This window comes from Podarcis bocagei, assembly GCF_964188305.1.
Source record: "Podarcis bocagei genome assembly, chromosome: 16".
Lineage (NCBI taxonomy): Eukaryota > Metazoa > Chordata > Lepidosauria > Squamata > Lacertidae > Podarcis > Podarcis bocagei.
In genome coordinates this window covers 44,279,802-44,306,038 of record NC_138142.1, presented here as the reverse complement: position 1 = coordinate 44,306,038, position 26,237 = coordinate 44,279,802, and the positions used below count along the sequence as shown (strand labels likewise).

General features: G+C 54.9%; 2 protein-coding genes and 1 long non-coding RNA gene across 5 annotated transcripts in view; 2 read left to right on the top strand and 1 right to left on the bottom strand.

Annotated features, from left to right (window-relative positions):
- Positions 1-11,757, bottom strand: part of KIRREL1 (kirre like nephrin family adhesion molecule 1) — a 108,320-nt gene extending 96,563 nt beyond the window's left edge. The window contains exon 1 of the mRNA XM_081173536.1: positions 11,560-11,757. Coding sequence (XP_081029662.1) covers positions 11,560-11,617 — 58 coding nt within the window. The 5' untranslated portion in view covers positions 11,618-11,757. The remainder of the gene's footprint in view (positions 1-11,559) is intronic.
- Positions 1-26,237, top strand: part of LOC308575124 (uncharacterized protein) — a 467,635-nt gene that overhangs the window by 100,984 nt on the left and 340,414 nt on the right. The window lies entirely within an intron of this gene.
- Positions 1-26,237, top strand: part of LOC308575331 — a 246,966-nt gene that overhangs the window by 160,235 nt on the left and 60,494 nt on the right. The window lies entirely within an intron of this gene.

Here is a 26,237-nt window from a genome sequence, read left to right as displayed (position 1 = left end):
CTGTGAGAACAGGACTAGCTGATAACCCCAAGGTCGCGGGTTCGATCCCCGTCTGGGACAGCTGCATATTCCTGCACTGCAGGGGCTTGGACGATCCTCAGGGATCAAGACCAACTTGTGTGATTCTTTGGTTCAAATTATTCAAACTAGACGGCGGTTGGCCTGATCAAGCAGGCTCTTCTTTTGCCCTTAGGTAAAGGTAAAGGGGGGACGTGGGTGGCACTGTGGGTAAAACCTCAGCACCTAGGACTTGCCGATCGCATGGTCGGAGGTTCGAATCCCTGCGACCGAGTGAGCTCCCATTTCTCGGTCCCTGCTCCTGCCAACCTAGCAGTTCAAAAGCACCCCTAAGTGCAAGTAGATAAATAGGGACCACTTACCAGTGGGAAGGTAAACGGCGTTTCCGTGTGCTGCGCTGGCTCGCCAGAGCAGCTTCGTCACGCTGGCCACGTGACCCAGAAGTGTCTCCAGACAGCGCTGGCTCCCAGCCTCTTAAGTGAGATGAGCGCACAACCCTAGAGTTGGACTGCTAGGTTGGCAGGAGCAGGGACCGAGCAACAGGAGCTCACCCCGTCACGGGGATTCGAACCGCCGACCTTCTGATCGGCAAGCCCTAGGCTCTGTGGTTTAGACCACAGCGCCACCTGCGTCCCTCCACACTGGGATATGCCCCCCCCCCAAATTTCATGGCCACACAGAGAATTCCTCCGGTGATCAGGCAGGAGGTGCTCCAACCATCACACAAGCCCAGTTCAGGATCCCCCTGAACCTTGGACCCTCCTTGCCCCTGCCAGGCACACAAAGCAAGCATGTGCAGAGGTGCCTGCCTCTCCCCAGAGGGCTTTGGTACCCCCCATCTAGTAATCTGCTCATTTATTACAATATTATTTATTTCTTGCATTTATATCCCAACTTTTTCTCCAGGGAGCTCGGGGGGGGGGTGCTTTCCCCCCTCCCCACCACAACCCTGCAAAGTAGGCGAGGCTGAGAAGCAATGCCTGGCCCGAGGCTTGCTAAGTCTCAGCGGTGGCGTCCCGCCCTTAGACGGCCTGCCAGACGACACGCGCAGTGACTCACGAGGCAGCCAGCGCCCAAGGGCCACCCACGTCATCCCCTGGCCTCGGGGTTCTGTTGTCACAGCTGGATTAATCAGAGGAAAGGCTGCAGGATCCGGGTGCCTTGCAGAGGCGCCTGCTCACCTGGCCAGCACCCACCAGCCCCTCTGGGTCTCAGGTGTCCCACTTCAGAGCCCAGCATGGATGGGGGGGGGGGAGAATGAGCCCCTGCAGCCACACAGCAGCTCTGGTTTGCAGATAGTGTGGTGGATCTGGACCTTTGAGGGTCTTGACTTGACACCCTTAAGTTCTGGACATCATTTGGGATTTCTAAAGCATTTTCCCTGTGGAAATGCACCAGCGTCACTTTGCAAATTTATCTTAAAGGTAAAGGTAAAGGGACCCCTGACCATTAGGACCAGTCATGGTCGACTCTGGGGTTGTGGCGCTCATCTCGCTTTATTGGCCGAGGGAGCTGGCGTACAGCTTCCGGGTCATGTGGCCAGCAGGACTAAGCCGCTTCTGGCGAACCAGAGCAGCGCACGGAAATGCCGTTTACTTTCCCGCCAGAGTGGTACCTATTTATCTACTTGCACTTTGAGGTGCTTTTGAACTGCTAGGTTGGCAGGAGCAGGGACCGAGCAACAGGAGCTCACCCCGTCATTGCGGGGATTCGAACCACCAGCCTTCTGATCGGCAAGTCCTAGGTTCTGTGGTTTAACCCACAGCACCACCTGCGTTCCCCAAATTTATCCTAGTATACGCTTATTGCATCATCATTATCATCACCATCATTAAATTAGCTGCCCTTCCCCCCCTACCCAAATAATGTAATTTTGCCTAACGTGCACATTGTTTGCAAAGCCATTTTCCCTAACGTAGAATCGTGGAATTGTAGAGTTGGAAGAGACCCCAAGGTCATCTAGCCCAACCCGCTGCGCAGATGGAAAGGGGTGCAGCAACACCTGGATTTAGAGCAGAGGCACCCCAGAGCTTCCGGCCTCCAGGACCCACAGCGGAGGGGAGGGGCTAGGACCGGAACCAGTTTGGCACTCTGCACTTCACTCAGAGGCGCTCTTGCCCACTTCAGCTTCTGCTGGGAAACTTGGGCGAGGCTACATTGCAGGCGGTTGGGATGGATGACCTTTGAGGTCCCTTCCAGTTCGACCGTTCTGGGATTCCACACATTGTAGGAAGTTCCCGCACACTTCCCCCTCCCCCCCCCAGGCAAAGGAGAGCCTCCCCTCCCCACCCCAAAGTCTGGGCTGCCCCCTCCAACGCAGGCCTGCCCAAACACCGTGGAGACGAGTGCGAGGAGAGTCCCGGGGGGGAGAGCCGTTTTGACTTGGAAGGAGAGCGGGAGGCGAGTGCGAGTCTGATTGATAGACAGCCATGGCAGCCGGAGATGAGCGGAAAGGGAGATTCGGGAGACAAGCTGAGACGGGCGGCTGGGGAAGCTGCCTGCCTGCCCTTTCCTCTCCCGTCAGCAGGCAGCGCCAACCTTGGGCTCCTCTCCAGAGGTCGGCAGAGGAGGAAACGCACCGAAAACACTCCCTTCAATCTCAGAGCCCTCCCTCGACACAAAGGGAGGCAGGGAAAAGAGGCAGCGGCGCTCTGCACGAGCTCAGAGGCACCACCCACCCTCACGCCAGTGATTGTGGGGCAGAGTGCTGGCTCTGGACAGGGAGCCCAGGGACAGGTGGGCTGGTGCAGGGGTAACTGCAATGTTGCCTACACTGACTGGCAGCCTCAGCTCTCCAGGGTTGCCGGCAGAGGGCGTTCCCAGTCCCTCCGGAAGAGGCCACTGGCAAGTGAAACTGGGACCGTCTGCCACCGAGTGACTGGCCTTCTTCTAAAAGGATGCAAGTTTCTTTTATATATATTAATTTCTATTAGTTCTCCAAATTTTAACAAATCGATCCAAATTATTTAAATTTAATACAATTAAAAAACAATAATTAGCTTCCCCGCGCCTGCTACAAACATATGTCCATTGCTTCCTGATGTCGCCACTTCATTCTTCTTCTTTAATCACCTTCTTATCCTTCTATTAATTTTTATCCATCCAAGTTTCAAGTTCTCATGATCGTGAAGAATGAACGAACTTTGGCAGGTCCCTATGTTCCTAAGCTATTCTCAAGTAAGGCTTGAGCTGTGTGCTGCAGTAGTTAGAGGGTCTGACTAGAGAGAGGAGCCTTCGAACCCCCCTACTCAGCCATGAATAATAATAATAATAATAATAATAATAATAATAATAATTTATTATCTGTACCCCGCCCATCTGGCTGGGCTTCCCCAGCCACTCTGGGCAGCTTCCAATAAAGATTAAAAATGTCACACATTAAAAACTTCCCTGAAGCGCCTGCCTCTCAGCCTACCTCACAGGCCTGTTGTTGTAGGGATTAAATAAGCGGAGGAAGAACCATGAATGACACCCCTTAACTGCCAGGGAGAAAAAGCTGGGCTCTCTCTGCGATAAATAAATAAGCCAGCATGACCAGTGGTCGGGGCGATGATGGGACTAGTGGGGAAGGTGCCCCACCCCTGACCAGGACCCTAAAGCAGGTGCAGCAAAAATGACACCCTCCAGAGGCTGTGGGGCTGTTCCTCCAGCCAGCCCTAGCCAGCAGGGCCAATGGTTGGAGACAGCAATGGGGTACAAAGAACAGCCGCAGATGTCTGCATTTCCATGCAACTCCCTGGTCTCTAGGGAGGAGGGTTTTAATCGGACTCCCCGCCAGCTCCAGATTTAGGGTGGTGCAGGCTAATAATAACTGGGTGCAAAATAATAATAATATTATTATTAATCATAGCTCTTTTATATGGATACCGACTGAGAGGATGCCTAAAACGCAACTGTACCAATTATCGTGAAAATAATAGTTGGGGCGGAGCTCAAAATATAGTCCTTGCTCCAGGCGCCATGTTACCAAAGTCCTTTGCTGCTCCTCCGCACCCATCCCCCCCCGCCTCCGTCTGTTCCCTCCGAGCGAACCCGGCAGGTAAGTGGCAGGCGGTCTGCGTGGGCAGCCCAGGCTGGCAGTTTCCACACAGCGCTAATCAATTTGCAGTCAGACTGCTATTATCTCCCGAGTGCCACTCACAATATTTACGCCGCTTCTTACAGGAGGTGGGCAGGAAAACCTCAGAGCGGCGGCAGCAAGAGAGGCTTCCTTGCTACGGAGCCAGGAGACGTCAAAACGTGAGGAGAGCCCGCAGGATCAGGCCAAAGGGGGCCTGTCTAGTCCAGCCCCCTGTCCCCTGTCCCCACTCACAGGGGCCAATTGCCCCAAAGAACCTGGGAATGCAGATAGACTGTCTCTGGAGCTGGAGGTTCCACAAGGACCACAGAAGATCCTGGCTGCTGGGTCAGGCCAAAGGGGGGCCATCTAGTCCAGCCCCCTGTCCTCGCAGGGGCCAACCCCAGATGCCTCTTTAGGGAAACCTGCAGCAGGATCCGGGCACGAGAGCAAGCCTCTTGTCTCCTGTAGCTTCCAAAAACATTGCTTCCTCTTCACTATGGAGACAGGGCTAGGCCATTGTGGCTAGCAGTGGCCCTCAATAGCCGTGTTCTCCTGGAATTTGTCCAGTCCTCTGGTTTGGAATTCTGAGAAGCACCTAAATCTGCCCAGAGGTAGTGTGTATGTGTTTTACAATCAAGTACAGTGGTACTGTGGGTTAAACCACAGAGCCTAGAACTTGCCGATCAGAAGGTCGGCGGTTCGAATCTCCGCAACGGGGTGAGCTCCCATTGCTCGGTCCCTGCTCCTGCCAACTTAGCAGTTTGAAAGCACCTCAAAGTGCAAGTAGATAAATAGGTACCGCTCCGGCGGGAAGGTAAACAGCGTTTCCGTGCGCTGCTCTGGTTCTCCAGAAGCGGCTTAGTCCTGCTGGCCACATGACCCGGAAGCTGTACGCTGGCTCCCTCGGCCAATAAAGCGAGATGAGCGCCGCAACCCCAGAGTCGGCCACGACTGGACCTAATGGTCAGGGGTCCCTTTACCTTACAGTGGTACCTCTGGTTGCGAACGGGAACCATTCCAGAGCCCCGTTCGCAACATGAACAGAATGCAACCCGTGTCTGTGGGTAGCGATTCGCCGCTTCTGCGCATGACGTCATGATTTTGAGCATCTGCGCATGCGCGAGCAGCAAACCCGGAAGTAACCCTTTCCGGTACTTCCGGGTCACCGCGGGACGCAACCTGAAAAGATTTAACCTGAAGCAAACGTAACAAGTGGTATGACTGTATTCATTAAATTTTTACGGACTAAATGAATGAAATGATATATAGATCAATGCCCCCCCCACCCCCAAGTCAATTCTCCACAGTTATAGCTAGTGGGATCGCTCAGTCGGTGGAGAACGAGGCTCTTAATCCCAGGCTTGTGAAAGATTCCTGCTTGGCAGCGGGCTGGGCTAGATGACCCTCGCAGTCCCTTCCAACTCTAGAATTCTGTGATTCCGCAATCACCACTGCTTGGTCACCTAGAAACTATTCCAATTCGTTGCAGGTGACCAGACAAGAAGCAAACGCTTCCATACGCCATGGAGAAAGAGCGTGCTATCATACCCCTGACACCAACCTTCTCATCTCCATCCAAGAACCTCCACCATGTTAATCCTGGAAAGCGTTTGCCTCTATAGCAGGGTTGCCAACATTTTTTTCTGCCCTTGCTCCTCTGCAGTTAACAACTTAACTTTGCTTTGCTAAGGAGATAAAGGGATGTTGGGGGAGGAGGTGGAATTTTCCGCCTCCTAAATTCCCGAGCTCCTGGCTGCTGTGAAAAGGCAGAGGAGCAGAGTGGCAAAAGTTGGCAACCCTGCAGAAGAGCTGACCCCATCTGATATCCCCGAATTGCAACATGGGATAGCGTTGGGGTGTTTACTGAACCCCTGTAAAAAAGAGATTGAGTTTTGCTCTGTTTTCAATGGTTTCCCTCCTCTCCACACACACAATTATCTCTAATCTTTTCCGTTTTAAATTTCCCCCATCCTTTCCCCTGAAAAAAAGAGAGAGGAGAAAATGAAAAATAATCCATGCGGACAGAGAGAGAGAGAGAGAGAGAGAGAGAGAGAAAGGCCTCAGAAAATGAATGAATATTTCAATTTGTGACACACCATTGTGGGGAGAAGCCCTGCAGGAGATTGAAAGAGGGTGGGGTGGGGGGACGGGGGGGCGGGAGAAGAAGAATGGCTTTCATTTAGATAAAATACAGAAAATTATTTAGCGAGAAATGAAGAGTGATGAGGCTCATCCAGCCGCCCCTGCCTCCTTCTCAGCCTCAGCCGGATCTGCTCCCCCCCCCCAGTAAACACTCCCTCCTTCTCAGGATAATTTCAATACCTGCACAGCTCCTTTGCTATTCCAGAGATGCGCCTGGGGGGGGGGGTGAGACCTGGGACCTTCTGCATGCAGCGCAGGTGCTCTAACCACTGAGCTCCAGCCCTCCCACATAGGGAGCTGCCTTCTCCCCAAGTCAGGGCCTCGGTCTGCCTGCACTGACTGGCAGCCACGGCTCTCCAGGGTTTCAGGCAAGCCCCCCCCCCCCGAGATGCGGGAGACCTTCTGCATGCAGCGCAGGTGCCATGGGCCTTCCCTCAAGTCCTTGTGATGATGATGATGATGATGATGATGATGATAATAATAATAATTTTTTATTTATATCCCACCCTCCCCAGCCGAAGCTGGGCTCAGGGCTGCTAACAACAGTAAAATAATACAGCATCTAAAATCATTTCATTACAGTGGTACCTCAGGTTAAGTACTTAATTCGTTCCGGAGGTCCGTTCTTAACCTGAAACTGTTCTTAACCTGAAGCACCACTTTAGCTAATGGGGCCTCCTGCTGCTGCTGTGCCGCCAGAGCACGATTTCTGTTCTCATCCTGAAGCAAAGTTCTTAACCCGAGGTACTATTTCTGGGTTAGCGGAGTCTGTAACCTGAAGCGTCTGTAACCCGAGGTACCACTGTATAATCACAGGGAAAGTTCTGCCCTTCTGCATGCCAGGCAGGTGATCGGCCGCAGAGTCACACCCCAGCCCTGCATCACACCCACAGATATCTCCCCCCACATCCTTCCCTCTAACACTTGGGACGACCACCAGTTTGCCCCAGTCCAAATGCCTTCTCACCTGGATATTGACACACAATGGCCATTCGCCACGATTGTCCTGTTCTCCCTCTGAATCGTAAGTGGGGAGAGTTCTGCTTTTGCACTCAGGTCCCGCTGGCAGGTTTCTGTTGGGGGCGACTGGTTGGCCACTGTGGGAACAGGAGGCGGAGCTAGAGGAGTCCCCTTTGGCCTGATCCACAGAGTTTGAAATACAGGTGTGTGTGTGTGTTTTAAGCGCATAATGTAGATCCGAGTCCTTCCACCTTTGCATTCCCAGGCGTCCTTGGACTACAACTCCCATCACCCACGACAACCGAACTGACGCAGGACGATGGGAATTGTAGTCTCACAGCATCCGGGCAGCCAAGGGGGAAGAACTCCAGCCTGGATTATATCTGGCGTAAACCATAGCTACTTTCGCGCGGTCAAGATTGGATCATGCCCTGCGCCTAAACAAGGACCAGGATCCATCAGCATCGGTGGGGCTGACCACCCCATGGAAGCAAAAAAGAGAGAATTACACACAAAAGGACACCCATCCCTCACAATTTCTTCTACATTCTTTTATTTCAGAGTAATTCCCCCCCCCCCAGTTGGTCTCCACCCCCCTCTACTCTCCTTAAATTGGCTTCAATAGAAAGCTCTCTTTCTGGTGCTGCTCAGCCCCAAATAACTCAGAAAAACCACCCAATGGAGGAGGCCTCAGGGAAGTGGGGTGGGGGTGGGGGGGGAGAGAAGCAGAAACCCATTTTGGCTCTCTTTGAGAGGGCCCCCTCTCTCCCTGCATTGCAGAGGGGTGGACTAGTTAGCTCTGGGGGTCCCTTCCAATTCTGAGGTTCTACAAATCCCACCCCTGCCCCCTCCCCCATTTGAAAATCCCAATTTCTCTCCTTTTCCCCTCCAGGCTATGCAAAGAGGCTGCTTCTCCCCCTCCCCCTTCTTCTTAATTATAAGGAATGTGGTCACAGAGGGGAGGAGCTCAGCTCCCCCCCATGCAAAAAATGAGTGGGATCTCAGCCAATGAAGGGCCCAGAGATTTCTACACACACACACAATAATTCAGTCTCTCCCTCCCCAACACACACACAGCTTTCTTCAAAAGAGGATTTTTTTTGGGGGGGGGAGAGATTATAGCATTTTAAAGAGAAACACAGTTTGGGACCCGCAGCCCATCAGAAGACACCTTTTTTTCCTTTTAGCTAGGGGCTTGAAATATTGCAAGAATGGGGCTGCCTCCAATGCTAGCCGTGCTCATGAGTAGACCTACCAGGTTGTATTCCAACGAGGGATCCCTAAAGGTCTTCTAGTCCAGCCCCCGGCAATGTAGGAATCGCAGCTGAAGAATGGGGGGGGGGTGATCATCCAGCCTCTTTAAAAACCTCCAGTGAAGGAGAGTCCACCGCCTTCCCTGGGAGTCCCTTTCACAGCCAAACAGCTCAGTTCTACTCTAGAGTAGACCCACCAAAATCAGCGACCCAAGTTAGTGATTTGCCTATTCCAATTCAATGGGCTTTACTCGGGAGGAAGACTAGCACTGAACCCCATCCAATGGAATTGAAGGAAATGGCTGTATTAGGTCCATTAATTCCAATGGGTCTACTCAGAGTAAGAGGGTATCAGACCATAAAGAGAGCCTGCTGGGTCAGGGCAATGACCCCTCCGGCCTCGGAGGGGCCAACCAGATGCTCCTTTTGGCAGAATCTGAACTCAAGACTCCTTTCCACTGCTGCGCATTCAGAAGCATTGCTGCCTCCAGTGGTCTAGGCAGACAAAAGCCACTGGGGCAAAGAGTAGCCCCAGATGGGCCTCCTCCTCCTCCATTAATTCATCCAGTCCTCTTTCAAAGCCATCACTGCCTCCGGCAGCAGGGAGTTCCACAGGTTAACCACGCACCATGTGATCCTCTCACAGATGGCTTCCGAGGACCAGAGAGAGTCCTCATTATCCTAAAGTCAAGGACCTCGCCCCCACATATCCCCCCCCCAAATCTGCACCAGGCCCAAAGCCACCTTGCCCCCAGTCCTGTCAGCCTTTGTGGCGTCCCAGGGTAGACTGCGTCCCTAGTCTATTAGTGTGTTGCAGTGGCGCAAGGAACCTTCATCTTCCTCCGTCCCACAGCAGAAGTGGCCCAAGGCAGACTCCACTCTGCTGGCCTTCTGCAAGCCAAGCACCTTCAAGGTTTCACCCACCACGGTCCACCTAGTTCAAGCCCAACAGACTCCAGAACAGGGAGCCAGAGCTTCTGTACACACAGCGCATAGAGGGCTTGGTTGCGGCTCAGAGGACCGCACAGGTCTAAACACACACATAGAATAGAGAGGCAGTGTGGTGTAGCGGTTAGAGCATCAGACCAGGGCGCCAGACACAAGAGGGCTTGAACCAGGAATAACAGCTCAGCTGGTAGAGCACGAAACTCTGAATCTCAGGGTTCTGGGTTCGAGTCCACGGTAGGGCGAAAGATTCCTGCCCTGCAGCAGGTTGGTCTAGATGACCCTCGTGGTCCCTTCTAACTCGAAGACATCTTCCCATTTGGCCCTGGGTGCGAATTTGGGCCCAGTCTCTATCCCTCTCCGCCTGCCCTACCTTGCAAGGTTGTTGTGGGGGTTAAATGAGGAGGGGGGAGACCCAGGCATGCTCAGCTCAGAGAACAAAAGGAGGGATATCAAGGCAAGAGAGGAGGCGGGGAAAGGGGTGGGGAACCAACGCCCCCCCCCGCAATGCTGCTGAACTACAACGCCCCCTTCCACCCCCAGGAGCTGTGGGGAGTGGCAAAGCTCCCCCCCCCCCAAAGAAGCCCTTTGCAACTGCATCCCACCAGGCTGGGGCGGCGAGGCGCTCAGCCCCCCACCCCGAATCTGCAGAGAGAAGACGGCGGAGGGACGGCCAACTGCCCCCCCAGCGCCCCCCAAACCGGCACCAGGCGCTCTCGCCACCCGTCCCTCATCTTCTCTCTCTTCCAGCCCCCCCCGCCCCCCAAGTATGGGTCACGACCAGCTCCATCCTCGCTTGCAGCGAGCCCCAAGTCCCTCCTCCACGCCAACAGCGCCCCCCAGGACCAAATCTTTTCCGGCGTGCGCCTTGGAAAGAATTCTCCCCCTCGGGCTGGATTGGGAGGCGGGGGGGGGAAGGTTTGGGTGCCTGGGAAATCCCCCCCATCCCAACCTATTCCCCCTCCCCACTCCTCCTCCTCCCCCCACTTCACATCTCCTCCCCCTGACATGTTTTTAACTTTCCTTCAGGCTCCCAAAATGAAAAGGGGAGGGGAAAAAACACATTTCCCTCCGCCTCCTCCCACTGGGATCCCTCAAACATCGCCCCCCCCCCGCGCGCGCACCCTGATCGAGTCACTTTCACTTTTTCCATCTCTCTCTCTCTCTGCCCCCCCCCCCCACCCGCAAATGAAACCCTTTAAAGCCCTTTCGGCCTGAACTTTTTCCCCACATCAGCCAAAAAACCCCCAGAGTTTGGCTTCCAAATGTGGGGCGGGTGTGAGATGGAAGGAGGGAGATGGGCTTTGTTTTGGGGGTGGGTGGGGAGGGCTGCTGGCTTGTCTCTCTTTCCGGATGGAGGTTACTCGCGAGTCAGGATCGCCCCGCAATCGCACAGAGTTCAAGGCTCCCTCCTCGCGAGTAACGCGGTCTTTCTAAGGCTGCGGATTGCCTGGGAGCGAAGCCCACAAAGCAGGGAGCGAGGAGGATCGGGAGAAAACGTGGCTGGATCCGCCGCCTTCCTCGCCCACGATGCACGAGCCTAGAGGACCGATCCACCGCTCTGATCCCGATCCTACTTTTTTGGGGGGGAGTGGGGGGGCTTCATCCAGTTAACTTCGCCCTCGCCCTCCAAACAGGCCCGATCCTTCCCCCCCGGACCCTTTAAGGCTCGTTTCGCTCCCGCCCCGGCCGCAGAATCGGGGCCCCCGTTTTTAAAATACCTCTCCGCCCCAAAAACCATCAGCTTCATCGGAGTTTCCCCTCCTGTTTACACCCGTTGCAAATCCGAAGCGGGGCCAGGAGCGACTCTCATTCCTTCCTTCCGCCCCCCCCCCCAACTACCCTCCTCGGAAGCAACGACGCTCATCCCCCCATTTCAGTCCGACTGCACCCCCTTTCCACGATGAGCACTGCAAATCCAGACCCCCCCCCAAAAAAAACCACCACCCGTGGGAACGCCTCTCTCCTTTCTGGGGGGGGGGAGTCCTGGGATCCGCTCCACACTTTTCCTAAATCTCTCCCCCCCCTCCAAGTTTTTCTCCCCCGGAGGGGAGCGAAAACCTCGCCTCTCCCCGGCGCGCCACGAACGGAACGAGCCAGCCTGGGTTCTGCGCTGCCGTCGAGGCGCAAAACAAGCGAGAGAAAAGTCTCTCTCCGCTCCGAATCCGGCTCCGGATTTACCTTGGGCGAAAGCGGCGTCGGCTCCCGTGAAGACCCAGAGCACGGCCAGGACCAGCATCGCTCCCGGAGGGCCGGCCGGGGTCCGTCGCTCGCTCGGGGCTCCGTCGTCCGCCCAGCAGCTCCGCCACCGCCGCCGCCACCAGCAAGTCCGGCGGGGGACCCGCTCCGCTCCGGCTCCGGCGCCTCTCCTGGTAGCACAAAAGGCGGAGGAAGGAGGAGGAGGAGGAGAGAGGGAGGGAGGCAGAGAGAGAGAGAGAGGGAGGGAGGGAAGAAGGAGCGCGCCGGGAACCACTTTGGGATGGAGGGAGGAGGAGGAGGAGGAGAAGAGAGCGAAGCAGGCAGCGCCGGGGGAAGGGAGAGAGGCGCTCCGGATTGGCCTCCGGGGGAGGAGCGGGCGGAGGAGGCGCCGAGGCTCAACCCGCTTCTCCGGCCAACTTGGGCAAAGTTCTGGCACGTGTGGACGCGGCTCGGCAGGGGAGGCCCCGATCCGGATTTACTCCCGTGTAAAGGCTCCTCAGAGGGACGCGGGTGGTGCTGTGGGTTAAACCACAGAGCCTAGGACTTGCCGATCAGAAGGTCGGCGGTTCGAATCCCCATGACAGGGTGAACCCCCTGTCCCAGCTCCTGCCAACCTAGCAGTTTGAAAGCACGCCAGCGCAAGTAGATCAATAGATACCGCTCCAGCGGGAAGGTAAACGGCATTTCCGTGTGCTGTTCTGGTTTTTCCAGAAGCGGCTTAGTCATGCTGGCCACATGACCCGGAAGCTGTACGCCGGCTCCCTCGGCCAATAAAGCGAGATGAGCGCCGCAACCCCAGAGTCGGCCACGACTGGACCTAATGGTCAGGAGTCCCTTTGCCTTTATCTTTAAAGGCTCCTCAGGTGTAGGCCTTACAGATGGGCAGTGGCGTAGCGTGGGTTGTCAGCACCCGGGGCAAGGCAAGTAATTTGCGCCCCCTAACCCGTGGATTTGCGCCCCTAACCCGTGGATTTGCGCCCCCTAACCCCCAGATGTTGCGCCCGGTGTGGCCGGCCCCCCCTGCACCCCCACGCTACGCCACTGCAGATGGGGCTGGTGGGGACGGCGGCGTTCTCCAACCCGGCGCCTGCCAGATGTGAGAGTGACAGAAGTGAAGAGACCCTAAGGGTCGTCCAGGCCAGCCTCACGGAGATGCCATGTGGTTGGATGGCAAAGGAGCGGAGGGACAATGAATTCAGCCTCTGAGGTGGTCGACTTGGGCTGGCAGCCACTGGCCCGGGTTCCAGGTGGCGCTGATGGTCCTTCCCTACTTGGAAGCTGGGGCTTTCTGTGTGGGAAGCAGATGCTCTGCCTGCTGAGCTGTATCTTTCTTCCAAAGAAATAAAGTAGAATTCTAGTCCTCATGGTTCTAAGTAAAGGGCTGGTTTGAACAGGAGCCTAGGAAGCTGCCTTCCCGGGGGGGGGGGAGGAAATCCCATGGATCTCAACAGCAGCTACTCCCGAGTAAGCCTGAATGTTTGCCAGCAGGGAACGTGGGGTATGTCCAATTCTCTGTGCACAAAGCGTTCCCTGTGCAGATCAGCTGAGGATCAGTCTGATGACTGGCAGGAAGGAATCCTTGCAAAGCAGGAAAACCAGGCCTACATTTCACGGGTCAAGGTTTGCCCATTTGGATCCAGAACTGGCCTCCACAGTCACTTACGGACTCATTGTTAAAACCGTGTTTATGGAAGACAATCTTACTTGGCTAGGAGGGATCGCCAAAAAAGAACTTGAGAGCAAAGTACCTTCTTGATGTTTGTTTGTTTGTTTATTACATGACTAAAAGGTAAAGGGACCCCTGACCGTTAGGTCCAGTCGTGGCCGACTCTGGGGTTGCAGCGCTTGTCTTGCTTTATTGACTGAGGGAGCCGGTGTACAGCTTCTGGGTCATGTGGCCAGCATGACTAAGCTGCTTCTGGCGAACCAGAGCAGCGCACGGAAACGCCATTTACCTTCCCACCAGAGCGGTACCTATTTATCTACTTGCACTTTGACGTGCTTTCGAACTGCTAGGTGGGCAGGAGCAGGGACCGAGCAACGGGAGCTCACCCTGTCGAGGGGATTCAAACCGCCGACCTTCTGATCGCCAAGTCCTAGGCTCTGTGGTTTAACCCACAGCGCCACCCGCGTCCCTATTACATGACTTGTTGTTGTTTAGTCGTTTAGTCGTGTCCGACTCTTCGTGACCCCCTGGACCAGAGCACGCCAGGCCCTCCTGTCTTCATTACATGACTACTCTACCTTTTTCCTCCAAGCAGCTCAAGGTTGGCCTACAGACTTCTCCCCTCACTCATTTTATCCTCTCAACAGCCCTGTGAGGGAGGTGAGGGACTGGCCCAAAGTCACCACACTGAGCTTCATGGCCGTTGGGACCTGGGTCTCTCCCAGATCTTAGCTCAACACCCTAACCACTACACTGCACTGTCTTGCTTGGAGCGGGTAGCAACCAGACATAGGGGTTCAAGTCCAGGTTCCTAGGCCCATTTACTTGAGAGTAAAGCTCCTTGATTTGACATGATCAGAAGGTTTATGAGCTTTGGGGGGGGGGAGGGAGAAGCCATGGTTACATTCCTGAGTGAGTTTCCTGGGAGTAAGCCGTCTCCCCCATCACATTTAAAAGACGCTCTGGAGCCCCGTGTCGCTTTCAGACAGGAGTTCCCCGGATCATTTGGGGACGGGTGTCCAGGCGCCATCTGGGTTGCCGAAATCTGTCTGAGAAGTTTAGTGGTGATGGGCGTCTCTTGACGACTCTCCAGGCATCTCTGAATCACCTCCAGAGGCCGAAGAAGGCAGAGAATTAAGACATTCACACAGACAAAGGTTTCCTCAAGCTGAAGGCAATTCAAAGTTTATTTCCCTCCTTGCAAAGGCAGTTCTCTCGCGCTCTCTCTGACCTCCCAGAGGGGCTCCTGCACAACCTTTCGGGTACTTTGCTGCTGGGTTTTCACCTCCAAGGGGCTTCCCTGGTTCTGGGACCAGAGGCCCTCTGAACTGCGCAGCTCCTGGAGGCAACTGGAGGGTGACTGGGGTGCGCATGGCGAGAGCATCATTGTCCAGTAGACCTGAAGGAGCATCTCCACCCCCACCGGTCTACCTGGACACTGAGGTCCAGCGCCGAGGTCCTTCTGGCGGTTCCCTCCCTGCGAGAAGCCAAGTTACAGTGGTACCTCGGGTTACAGACGCTTCAGGTTACAGACTCCGCTAACCCAGAAGTAGTACCTTGGGTTAAGAACTTTGCTTCAGGATGAAAACAGAAATCGTGCTCTGGCACCGCGGCGGCAGCAGGAGGCCCCATTAGCTAAAGTGGTGCTTCAGGTTAAGAACAGTTTCAGGTTAAGAACAGACCTCTGGAATGAATTAAGTACTTAACCCGCGGTACCAATGTACAGGGAACCAGGCAGAGGGCCTTCTCGGTGGTGGCGTCTGCCCTGTGGAACGCCCTCCCACCAGATGTCAAAGAGAAGAACAACTACCAGATTTTTAGAAGACATCTGAAGGCAGCCCTGTTTAGGGAAGCTTTTAACGTTTGATGTATTACATTATTTTAATATTTTGTTGGAAGCTGCCCAGAGTGGCTGGGGAAGCCCAGCCAGATGGGCGGGGTATAAATAACAAATTCTTCTTCTTCTTCTTCTTCTTCTTCTTCTTCTTCTTCTTCTTCTTCTTCTTCCTGTGCAGTCTCTCACATCTGGGAGAGGAAGGGGCCAGATTTTAAGGCCCACCCCTTCTCTCCTTGCAGGGTTGAAGGCATCTTCCCACAGGCAACAGCAGAGAGAGAGAGACAGCCTGTGGCCCCCTTCTTACCTGGGCAATCTCATCCAAAGGTGGGTCTCCTTGAAGGAGCATCTCCACACACACCCCAGCTTGGACCCTGAGGTCCTCCTTCGAGGGTCTTTGACTGGGTCCCTCCCTGCAAGAAGTGAAGTTCCAGGGAACCAGGCAGAGGGCCTTCTTGGCAGCCAGACGTCGAGGAGATAAAGAGTTACATCACTTTTAAAAGACACCCGAAGGTCCAGGGATGTTTTTAGTGTGTGATGTTGTATTGTGTTTTTAGTATTTTTTGCAGGGAGCTGCCCCCAAGTCAGGCCTTGAGTGGAAAGACACCCGCCCCCTCGCACCCACCCACCCACAGGTTGTGTGTTCAGTACGACAAGCCACCACAAATCTCAGCCGTGCCAACGGGGCGCTGATGTTGGCAGTCAGCACTGTTCCCCACTAGTGGAGGACCGCTCCCCACAAAACCCCACCACCGCCACCCCACTAGATTCCTGGATCTGCCCTTCCCTGTGTTTCCATTTGGACCCATTCCAAAGTTCTGCCCGCACCTGCCTAGCTGCTTGGCATATAATTTATGTCCCCCCTTTTGCCCAAGAAGCTCCAGGTGCCAGGCAAGGTTCTCCCCATAACCCCCCCACCTCGAAGCCAGGCTGAGAGGCAGTGACCTGCCCCAGCTTCACTTATGGCCAGTGAGGATTTGAACCCCGGACTCCTGCGTCCCAGCCCGGCCCTCTAGCCACTAGGCGACACTGCGCCACGTTCCTCCGGGCTCCCCCCCCCCAGAGAAAACATCAAAGAAAGGGACGTCTTCTCTGAAGCGCCTGACCCTCTCCTGCCCCGTCTCCCCGCCTCGCCTCGCCTCGCCTCGCTTCCCCGGCTATTGGCTGGCGGGTGGCGGGGAGAATTCTGGATTTCTCCTCTAGTCTGCTTTGCCCCAGGCGGTGGTCTCCATGGCAACGCGGCTGCACCCCCCCGCCAAATCCCCAGGAAGGGGGCTTGGAAGAGGCAGGGAGGGGGGAGCAGGGGGGATTAATCCTCCTCCTGCGCCCCCCCCCCCGCCTGCCCACTAGGCTACACCACCCTGGACGGGGCAAAAACTTTGACCTTCCCTTTGATCTGGAAGTTAGGAACGCGCAGGGGGTCTCTGGAAGCTCACTGCTGCTCTCTGGCGGCCAGAGGGGGCATGGCGGCCTCTGGCGGAAAGCAGCAAATATGAGTCTTCGCTCGCGTCCGCACGCTCCACCCCGAAGGATCCTGGGAAGCGTAGTTTGCCAGGGATGCTGGGGGTCGCGGCTCTGTGAGGGGTGGGCTAGAGTTCCTGGGATGCTCTGGAGGGACTCGGAGAGCCCTTGTGGATGGCAGCCTCTCCGCCTCCTCCGTGAATTTGCCTCATCCTCTGTTAAAGCCACCCAGGTTGGTGCCTCCAGTGGGAGGGAGTTCCGCAGTCTAACCCTGTGCTGCGTGAAAAAGGGGCTTTCTTTTATCCATCTGGAATCTGCCAACATCCAGCTTCCATGGATGTCCACTAGTTCTAGTGTTAGGAGAGAGGGAGGAAAACTTCTCTCTGTCCCCTTTCTCCATGCCAGGCACAATTTTATAAACTTTTATCATGTCTCCTCTTATTTGCCTCTTCTCCAAACCAAAAAGTCCCAAGTTGCTATCTTTCCTCATAGGAGGGGGGCTCCATTCCTTTGATCATTTGGGTCGCCCTTTTCACACACTAAGGGACACAGGTGACGCTGTGGGTTAAACCACAGAGCCTAGGACTTGCTGATCAGAAGGTCGGCGGTTCGAATCCCCTCGATGGGGTGAGCTCCCGTTGCTCAGTCCCTGCTCCTGCCACCCTAGCAGTTCAAAAGCACCTCAAAGTGCAAGTAGATCAATAGGTACCGCTCCAGCGGGAAGGTAAATGGCATTTCCGTGCGCTGCTCTGGTTCGCCAGAAGTGGCTTAGTCCTGCTGGCCACATGACCCGGAAGCTCTACGCCAGCTCCCTTGGCCAGTAAAGCGAGATGTGTGTGTGTGTATGTATACACCCATGTCACATCAAGGAGCTTTACACACACACATATATGATATATATGAGAACATACCTACAATCTCATGCTTATTCACTTTGTTCCTGCACAGGATTCTCCCTATTAACATTTCGGGATCTTCCTCTTTCTGTGTCACTTCAGGCAGATCATGCTGACAGGCACTCAGGATCCTGAAGAAACCTCTCTCACAGCCATTCTCCCTCACACACAGAGAGAGAAGAGCAGAAAAGGCAGTTAAAAAACGACAGTTGCTGGAATAACAGTCACAACGGAATGTTATGCCTTTCCCATGTGACTCACAGTCAGCCAATCACATGAGAGAGCTATGGCCAAAGGAAAAACCCCATGTCAAAAAATACACAGCAAATCCCATTCTCCTTAACAGCCCCCTGGAAGGATCTTGAGAAGTAGTTTTTCGGGATGCTGGGAACGACTGTAAGGGATAAACTCCTGGGATTTTTTAAATGTCTGAAATCCTGGGCAGCCTCTGCCAGCCAGGGATGGCCAGAATCACTAGATGGCACCTTCCTGCTTTTCTGTTTAAAGCAGCCTTTCCATGTGCACCTTGAGGACTGGAGTCTTACTTTAGCATAGCTGCAGCTCGGTGGTCAGAGCATCTGCTTGGCGTGCAGAAGGTCGCAGGTTTGATCCCAGGCAACACCTCCAGGTAGGACTGGGAGAAACCCCTGAGCCCCAAATCCCGAAGAGCTACTGCCGTTCAGTGTTGACAGTATTGAGCTGGGTGGGACCAGTGACTTAGGATATTTTTAAGGCCCCTTCTTATGATCCTCCTGGCTTTTGTGGTGCAGGTGGAAGGCAAGAAGAGGAGACTGTTCAGCCATAGCCCTTGTGTTCTCCCACTGCCCAGCACATGTAATTAACTTTTTAATTCATTGGTCAATCAATTAACAGCCAAGCAGGGGGGCTGCCTTCTCACCAGAAATGAGCTTTCTCTTTCAGGCTAAATCACAGAAGATGGAGCCAGCTTGTTTTCTGCTGCTCCAGGGAGTAGGAGCCAAGCAAGCGGATTCAAAATGCAAAGGAGGAGACTCCAACTAAAGACCCGGCTGGGATTCTGTAGCTGGGATTGCTGCATTGCAGAGGGCTGGACTAGATGACACTTGGAGGTCCCTTCCAGCTCTGCAATTTTGGGATTCTTTGAAATAAACCACACTTTAAAAAGCGTGACAAAGAAAAAAGGCCAGTGTTATAGTTGGTAGCCCTCAATATAGTTTAGAAAGAAGCATATTTGGCACTCAGGAGAGCTCACACCCCCTTTCACGGAGAAATGGGCTTCTCGCGCAGACGGCAGATGGACCACACGGTCTCCTGGCAAAGGAGCTGTCCGAAAAAGCAACATCAACTCCTCGACCCGTTTTGCTGGCTTTGTCCTTGAGCAAAGCTGCTCCAGAATACCATGCTCGCATTCCCACACTTTGCGCTGGGGAAACCTGGACCTCCTAGGCTCGCTCGCCTTTCCTGTCTCGCCTCCTTCACACGGATCTGGGACCAGTGGAGGGTTATTTTTAGACAATTAGCTGTGTCAGTTGAACTAAGTTAACAGGTGAGGCAGGAATAATTTGCTCGAGGGAAAGATGGTAGGGGAGAGGGGAGGAAAGAGAGATGTCGGAAAGGTTTGCTCTACGGAGGATGAGCCGGCAGACGAGGCCAGTTCACACAGCCACGTGGGAGGCGGGTGGGCAGCAACCACGTTGGTGGTAGGCTGAGCATCTCACAGGACCATGTTCGGAGGCAGCGACATCGCTGAACAGCAGTTGTTTGAAATGGCCGGAGGTGAGAGGGCTCTTAAATGCTGGCTGCCAAACTGGTTGGCCACTGAACTGGACACTGAACTAGACGGAACCCCTTTGGCTTGTTTCAGCAGCTGGGCTCTATTCATGGGGCCTCCAGGCCCAGGGGCAGTCTACCTTAAGGACATTTGACCACTGTGAGGACAGGAGGCTGGACTAGATGGGCAGATGAGAAGATTCAGCAGTCCTGGCTTGTGTACTTATAGAACCTCCCAGGCCAGGGACAGTGATGGGCACTTTGCCCACCTGTAGAGGAATCACCTTGCCAACAAAGGTCCGTATAGTTAAAGCTCTGGTTTTCCCAGTAGTGATGTATGGAAGGGAAAGCTGGACCATAAAGAAAGCTGATCGCCGAAGAATTGATGCTTTTGAGTTATGGAGCTGGAGGGGACTCTTGAGAGTCCCATGGACTGCAAGAAGATCAAACCTCTCCATTCTGAAGGAAATCAGCCCTGAGTGCTCACTGGAAGGACAGATCCTGAAGCTGAGGCTCCAAGACTTTGGCCACCTCATGAGAAGAGAAGACTCCCTGGAAAAGACCCTGATGTTGGGAAGGATGGAGGGCACAAGGAGAAGGGGACGACAGAGGACGAGATGGTGGGACAGTGTTCTTGAAGCTGCCAGCATGAGGGAGGCAGTGGGAGACAGGAGGGCCTGGCGTGCTCTGGTCCAGGGGGTCACCAAGAGTCGGACACGACTAAATGACTAAACAGCAACAACAACAAGAGGAATTGTGTGGTGTTTCTGCGAGATGCAGCAGTTAAGAGGACATCATTGCCTCATAAGAGGAGCCTGATGGGTGTGACCAGCAACCCATTTAATGGAGCATCCAGTTTTCACAGTGGCCAAGCAGAGGCTGGTTGAGGAACCTGGAATCTAGACCCAAGTGCAGCAGCACTCCTGCATTCTTTGGCTTCCAGCAACTGGTATTTGAGAAACATTGCTTCCTCTGACTGTGAAGGCAGTGCAAAGCCATCCTGATTAGCAGCCATTAATAGTCATCTCCTCCATGAATGTGTCTAATCCCCTTTTAAAGCCATCCAGGTCACTGGCCACTGCAGCCTCCAGTGGCAGGGAGTTCCACAGTTGAACTATGTTTCCATCTGTCTTGAATCTTCCCTCAGTAGAGTGCTTGGGTGTTTTAAGCCCTAATTCCACACCATATGCGTGCTCCAGTTCTGAGTCGACAAAGACTTTCCTGCCGCAGCTCACAACCGAGCTGCCCTGAGGTATCTGTCCGCACTTTCCCCTGGTGTCCTTGTGTGAGCCGCCCTTTGGCTTTTGCCCCCCGGCCGTTTCAAATAAGCCTCCCCCGCCCCCAGCCAGCCGCCAGGTCCAGCTGTCACGGAGCAGTGAGGTAAGAAACGAGCAAGACTAATGAATGCAATAACAGCCACTTAAAATAAAGTATGTTTTATTAAAAGCAATAATGGCTCCTCGTGTCGGGGACGTGCCGTGTGGTTTGCTGCCGGACCGAGAATGACAAATCGACAGTCCCCAGACCCCTCTGCCCTTCGGAGATATCTGCGGACGAGAATTTGGCCGGCTTCCATCCCAGGACTGAATATAAGAGCAGAAGAAGGACCTGCTGAACCAGGCAATGTCTCACCTAGCCCAGCCTCCTGTTCTCACAGTGGCCAGTCATGGGGGAAGCCCCCCAGCAGGACCTGAGTGCGAGAGCAACTCTCCTCTGCTGGGATGGATTGATTGGTGGACTGAGTTTTCTCACATGCTGCTTTTGCGCAACGAGCTCCGCCGAAAGTGGCTTGCGGCAAACATCCAAAACACCGAAGTGCGGAGCATCAGAAATGCAAAATATTCAAAATACAGAGCAGGCCTGTAAATTCAGAAATGAGAAAAAGCAACGATTTGGTGAACACAGAATAAATTCAATATCACAAAATGATCCAGCTTAATTACATAAATACAAAGCAAAACAAGAGCTCACCATTCCCTGGCCCTGGTCTTGCTGCGCTGCAAGAAGCTTGGCCTAAATAAAGCACAGAGAGGAGAGAAAGATGACAGGCAGCTTGCCCCCTCATGCTTACTCCAGAGGAGACTGGCAGCAGCAGGAGGGCAGTGGTGGTCAGCCTCTTCTCCACCCTCCTGCAAGTCCAGCTGCTGGCCCATGTCTTATCGCACTAGGATTCAGAAGTCTTCAAATTTGTCCAACCCTCTTTCAAAGCCATCCAAGTTGCTTACCATCCCTGCCTCCTGTGGCAGCGAGTTCCGCAGATCAACTCTCTTCTGCCTGTCCTGAATTTCCCAACACTGCCTTGCTTTGAGGGTGTAGTCTGTTTGGCTGCTACTATGAAAACAGGGTGCTGGACAGGATAGGCCCCCTTTGGCCTGATCCAAAAATAATTATAAAATGATAGAAAGAGATTTTCTAGGATAGAGAGAAGTTTTCCTTCATCTCGCATTAACTCCGGAACTGATGGACTTCCAAGGAACCAGAACATTGAGAGATTCTAGTTACAGGTAAGTAGCCGTGCTGGTATGCCATAGTCGGAACAAACAAACAAACAAATTCCTTCCAGTAGCACCTTAGAGACCAACTAAGTTTGTTATTGGTATGAGCTTTTGTGAAGAAGTGTGCATACACAGGAAAGCTCATACCAATAACAAACTTAGTTGGTCTCTAAGGTGCTGCTAAGGGACCCGGGTGGTGCTGTGGGTTAAACCACAGAGCCTAGGGCTTGCTGATCAGAAGGTCGGCAGTTCAAATCCCTGCGACGGGGTGAGCTCCCGTTGCTCGGTCCCTGCTCCTGCCAACCTAGCAGTTTGAAAGCACCTCAAAGTGCAAGTAGATAGATAGGTACCGCTCTGGCGGGAAGGTAAACGGCGTTTCCATGCGCTGCTCTGGTTCACCAGAAGCGGCTTAGTCCTGCTGGCCACATGACCTGGAAGCTGTACACCGGCTCCCTTGGCCAATAAAGCGAGATGAGCGCCACAACCCCAGAGTCGGCCACAACTGGACCTAACGGTCAGGGGTCCCATTACCTTTAGCCATGTTGGTCTGCCATAGTCGGAACAAACAAACAAAAAAATTCCTTCCAGTAGCACCTTAGAGACCAAGTAAGTTTGTTATTGGTATTGTATCTGAAGAAGTGTGCATGCACACAAAAGCTCATACCAATAACAAACTTAGTTGGTCTCTAAGGTGCTGCTGGAAGGAATTTTTTTTATTATTGGGAGATTCAAGAGAGATAACAGAAAATGCTTCACGCAGCACAGAGTTAAACTGTGGAACTCCCTTCCACTGGAGGCAATGGGGGTCACAAACCTAGATGGATTTTTAAAAGGATTGGACAGAAGCCAGGAGCTGGTCTCACGGTCCGGAGCTGAGCGCTTCCATAGCCACCCTGCAGAGGGCAGTAGCGACACGCATTTCCCTAACCAATGGACCACACTGCCATTCCATGGGCAAAGATGGAAACCGTCTCTCTCTCTCTCTCTCTCTCTCTCTCTCTCTCTCTCTCTCTCTCTCTCTCTCTCTCTCTCTGTGTGTGTGTGTGTGTGTCTGAACCGCGTTGCCAGTCAGGTGGCTTTCTGAAGAGGGTCTCTTTTGGGAAGGCTGGCGAATCAAATTAACCGGCTCGCCAGGCACAATTACGGGGAAGCACGCGGTGTGAAATGCGCCAAAATTAAAACCCGCCGTGCAGGGAGCCGGGAGCCTGCCGCTTGCGCAGAGCTGGCTGCATCAGGTGGCGGAGGAAAGGGGGGCGGGGGGGGGAGAAGCGGGTTCATCCGCAGTGCCAATGAGCCCCCCCCCGGCCCCCGCTGCCATAATTCTCTCTCTCGCCCCTTGCCGGCACTGGGCCCTGTGTGGGACTGTCAGCCTGACCGTGCGCAGCCTGGCTCTCTCGCTTCCGCACAATAAAACGCATACAGAGCCATAAAACTGCAGGGCCGGAAGGGGACCCGGGGGTCATCTAGTCCAACCCCCTGCAATGCAGGGATCACCTTCGGACACGGGCAAGAAAAGCAGGGATGCGGGTGCCAGGAAGGACAGAAATAGGTCAAAAGAGAGCGCCTTTGAATTTGTTGTGCAGTCAATTATTTATCGGGCCCCATCCCACTTAACAGCACGGCCTCCGCACGGTGTTTTAGGCCCTTGGCCAGCTCTGGGGCTTTAAGGACACCCACCCGGTGCATTGAGGTGGCCACAGTGTGAAGGTCGTGCTTGCTGCCCTCTCGGCTTACATGTCGCCCTCCCCAAGGGAGCACCGTCCAGGGCTCAAGAACGTCCGAACAGCTCTGAATCGGGCCCGTCCCAGTCGCTGGAAGCCGCTCTTGCGCTCAGGTTCCCGGGCTTCCCTTCCGGGCCACTGGCAGAGCAGCGTGCTGTACCGATGGAACCTCCCGCTCCATGGCAGTCTATCTCGAATCCTGGCTTCTTCGGGTCATTTGGCCACGGTGAGGACAAGAGGCCGGGCTGGATGCTTCTTCCCCTTTGGCCTGACTCGCCCAGGGAGATCTAGTGCGCTAGCAGAACCTCCATGCCCAGCGGCAGTCTACTTCTGAATGCCAGAGAGTGGGGGCGCACAACTGGAGAGCTGTCTTTGCGCTCGGGGACTTCCTTTTGGCGCGCCTGCTTGGCCACCGGGCGAAGAGGAGGCTGCGCGAGACGGGTCCTGATCCAGCAGGTTCTTCTTGCAAACCCGAAGCCGGGAAGCCTGTCTGGGCTCCCTTCTCGCCGCCTGCCTGCCTGCCTGCCTGCCTGCCTTCCCTCGCCTCCCTTCCTCCAGCGCCTCCGGCACAACTGGCTCCCCCCGCCGCGCGCCGAGCCCGATGAAAGCCCATCTGTGACAATCATCGTAACAATCATGACGATATTTATACGGAGCCTAATGTCTCCGAGCATCCTTGAGGAAGCCACGCCGAGGCGGGCGCGGCGCCCGCGGCTCATGACGAGCAGCGCTTCGCCGCTCCGGGCGCCCGAGGAGAAAGAAGGGGAGGCGGGCGAGCGAAGGAAGGAAGGAAGGAAGGAAGGCGCTCATTACAGCTCTTCTCCTTGCCAAGCGGAGCGGGGAGTGGGGGGGGGGCAGCGCTTATCCCACCCCTCCCCACAGCGCACTTGGCAGCCGGGGCCTCTGCTGCCCCGAGGGGACAGGGTCGTGGAATGGTGGAGTTGGAAGGGACCCCCAAGGGGCATCTAGTCCGACCCGCTCCTGCAACGCGGGAATCGCAGCTAACCTGGAGGAGGAGTGGCAGGTTTTGTGCACCGGTGGAGAAAAAGCGCGGCGGGATCTGGCCCACGGGCTCGATTCACCAGCAGGAATCACCCACGCAAGCTTCGTGGGATCAGGGGCGTCCCAGGCGCTGGTCGACAAGGGGTTCAGCAGGGAGTGGGGTTTTCTATCCAAATCACGGGTGGGAAGGATTAGGCCCCAAAGCGGGCGCAACAAATGCGAAGCTCTCTGCTTCTGGCGCCCGGGATCCTTTCCAAGCTACGGTCCCCCTTAGCCACAGCGCTTACCCCAAGCCACGCCCCCTCTCCCAGACCACGCCCCCATCTTTAGGCCACTCCCATATCCCCAGGTCACGCCCCTTACCGCTCTTGCTCCGCCCCTTCTTTGAGTATTTTTACCTGGTTGGAACCTGTCCTTGAATGCAGACTAAATTTTGCATCTTGCCCGCTTGGCTGGAGGATAGAGGTGCGGGGGTGTAAATTAGCATATGTTGCCCCACCCACTTTGCTCCTGGCCCTGCCCCCCAGTGGCATGCGCCCCCCTGCCACCGACTTGGGCATCAAGCCTGCCAATGCCAGGCAGTTTCTGGCGCTTCTATTCAAACTAGTCCTGTATTCGGAATGGTGAGGACTAGAACCTTGTTTTGGTTTTGGCTGATGGGCCCCAGAACTGTGAGACCAGGATGCTGCGCTATGGTCGCTCATTGGCTGGATCCAGTAGCCTGGCTCTTCTCGTGTTGGAGCCTCCAGGTGCCGAGGCAGTCTATCTTGACGCCCAGGTTCTCTTTGGCCCCTGCGAGCGGAGGATGCTGGACGAGACGCGCCCCCTTTGGCCCGATCCGGGCTCCTCTGAATGTTCAAGAAGCGCCTCTGCCCTCACAAGCAAATGGTGGGGTTCCCTCCCCCCTTTTTTTCCCGGGGACGCGAAGGCAAGCAGGGAAGAAAATGAAAGCCTTCTGACGCGGAGCAACAGGGAGCAGGGAAATAATTTGCAGGCTCCTCGGATGGCTTTGGGGACTGCGGCGCAGGAAGCGGGGCCTCCCCGACGAATAATTGGCAGGGCTGGAGGCCTCGGGCTCCGCGCCCGCCCCTCCGCGCGCTCTTCTTCGCAGGCAATTACCGGCTCTCCCTCCCCGGCGCCCGCTCGCCGTTCCTGCCGGGGTGACCTCCATTCTCTGGCAATTAACGGCTCGCCAAGAGGGAGGCTGCCAGGTAGAGCTCTTCTCGGCGGAGGGAGAGACTCATTAGGAGAGCGGCAGGTAATTGGAGCAGATGGAAGGGGGGGAATGAGGCTGGGGGCGCCCCAAGGCTGGGAGAGAGGGAACGGAGGAGCGGGGAGCCCCCCAACCCAAAATGCAAGCCCCGAACACGCACAAACAGGAACGCAGGAAGCTGCTTCAGGAAGAGACAGGTTGCTGGTCCATCAGGCCCAGGGTTCCCTACTCTGACTGGCAGCTGCAGCCCAGGTTTTAAGGGCAAGAGACTCGCCCACCTGGAGATGCTGAGGGGGCTTCTGCAGATGCTCACCCACCGACCTGCAGCCCCACCCCCTTAAATTTAAAGGAAGATTCCAGTCCTCATGCTTCGAAACTGAGGAGCTATTCTAAGATAAGGGGCTTGGTCCATCTGGCTTCATATTGTCCACACTGATTGGCAGCGGCGTCCTGGTTTTAAGGGCAGGAGCTGTAAAAGAGCTGTGAGTCAGCCAGGAGGGATTTGAACTCGCAGCCAGGAGCTCTTCTCTCTGAACCCCCAACTTTCTTGTGAATTGCCTTTTCTCCACCCACTGCCCCCAAATGGAGTCCAAACCTTCCTGCAATGGCAGCAGGATTTCCTG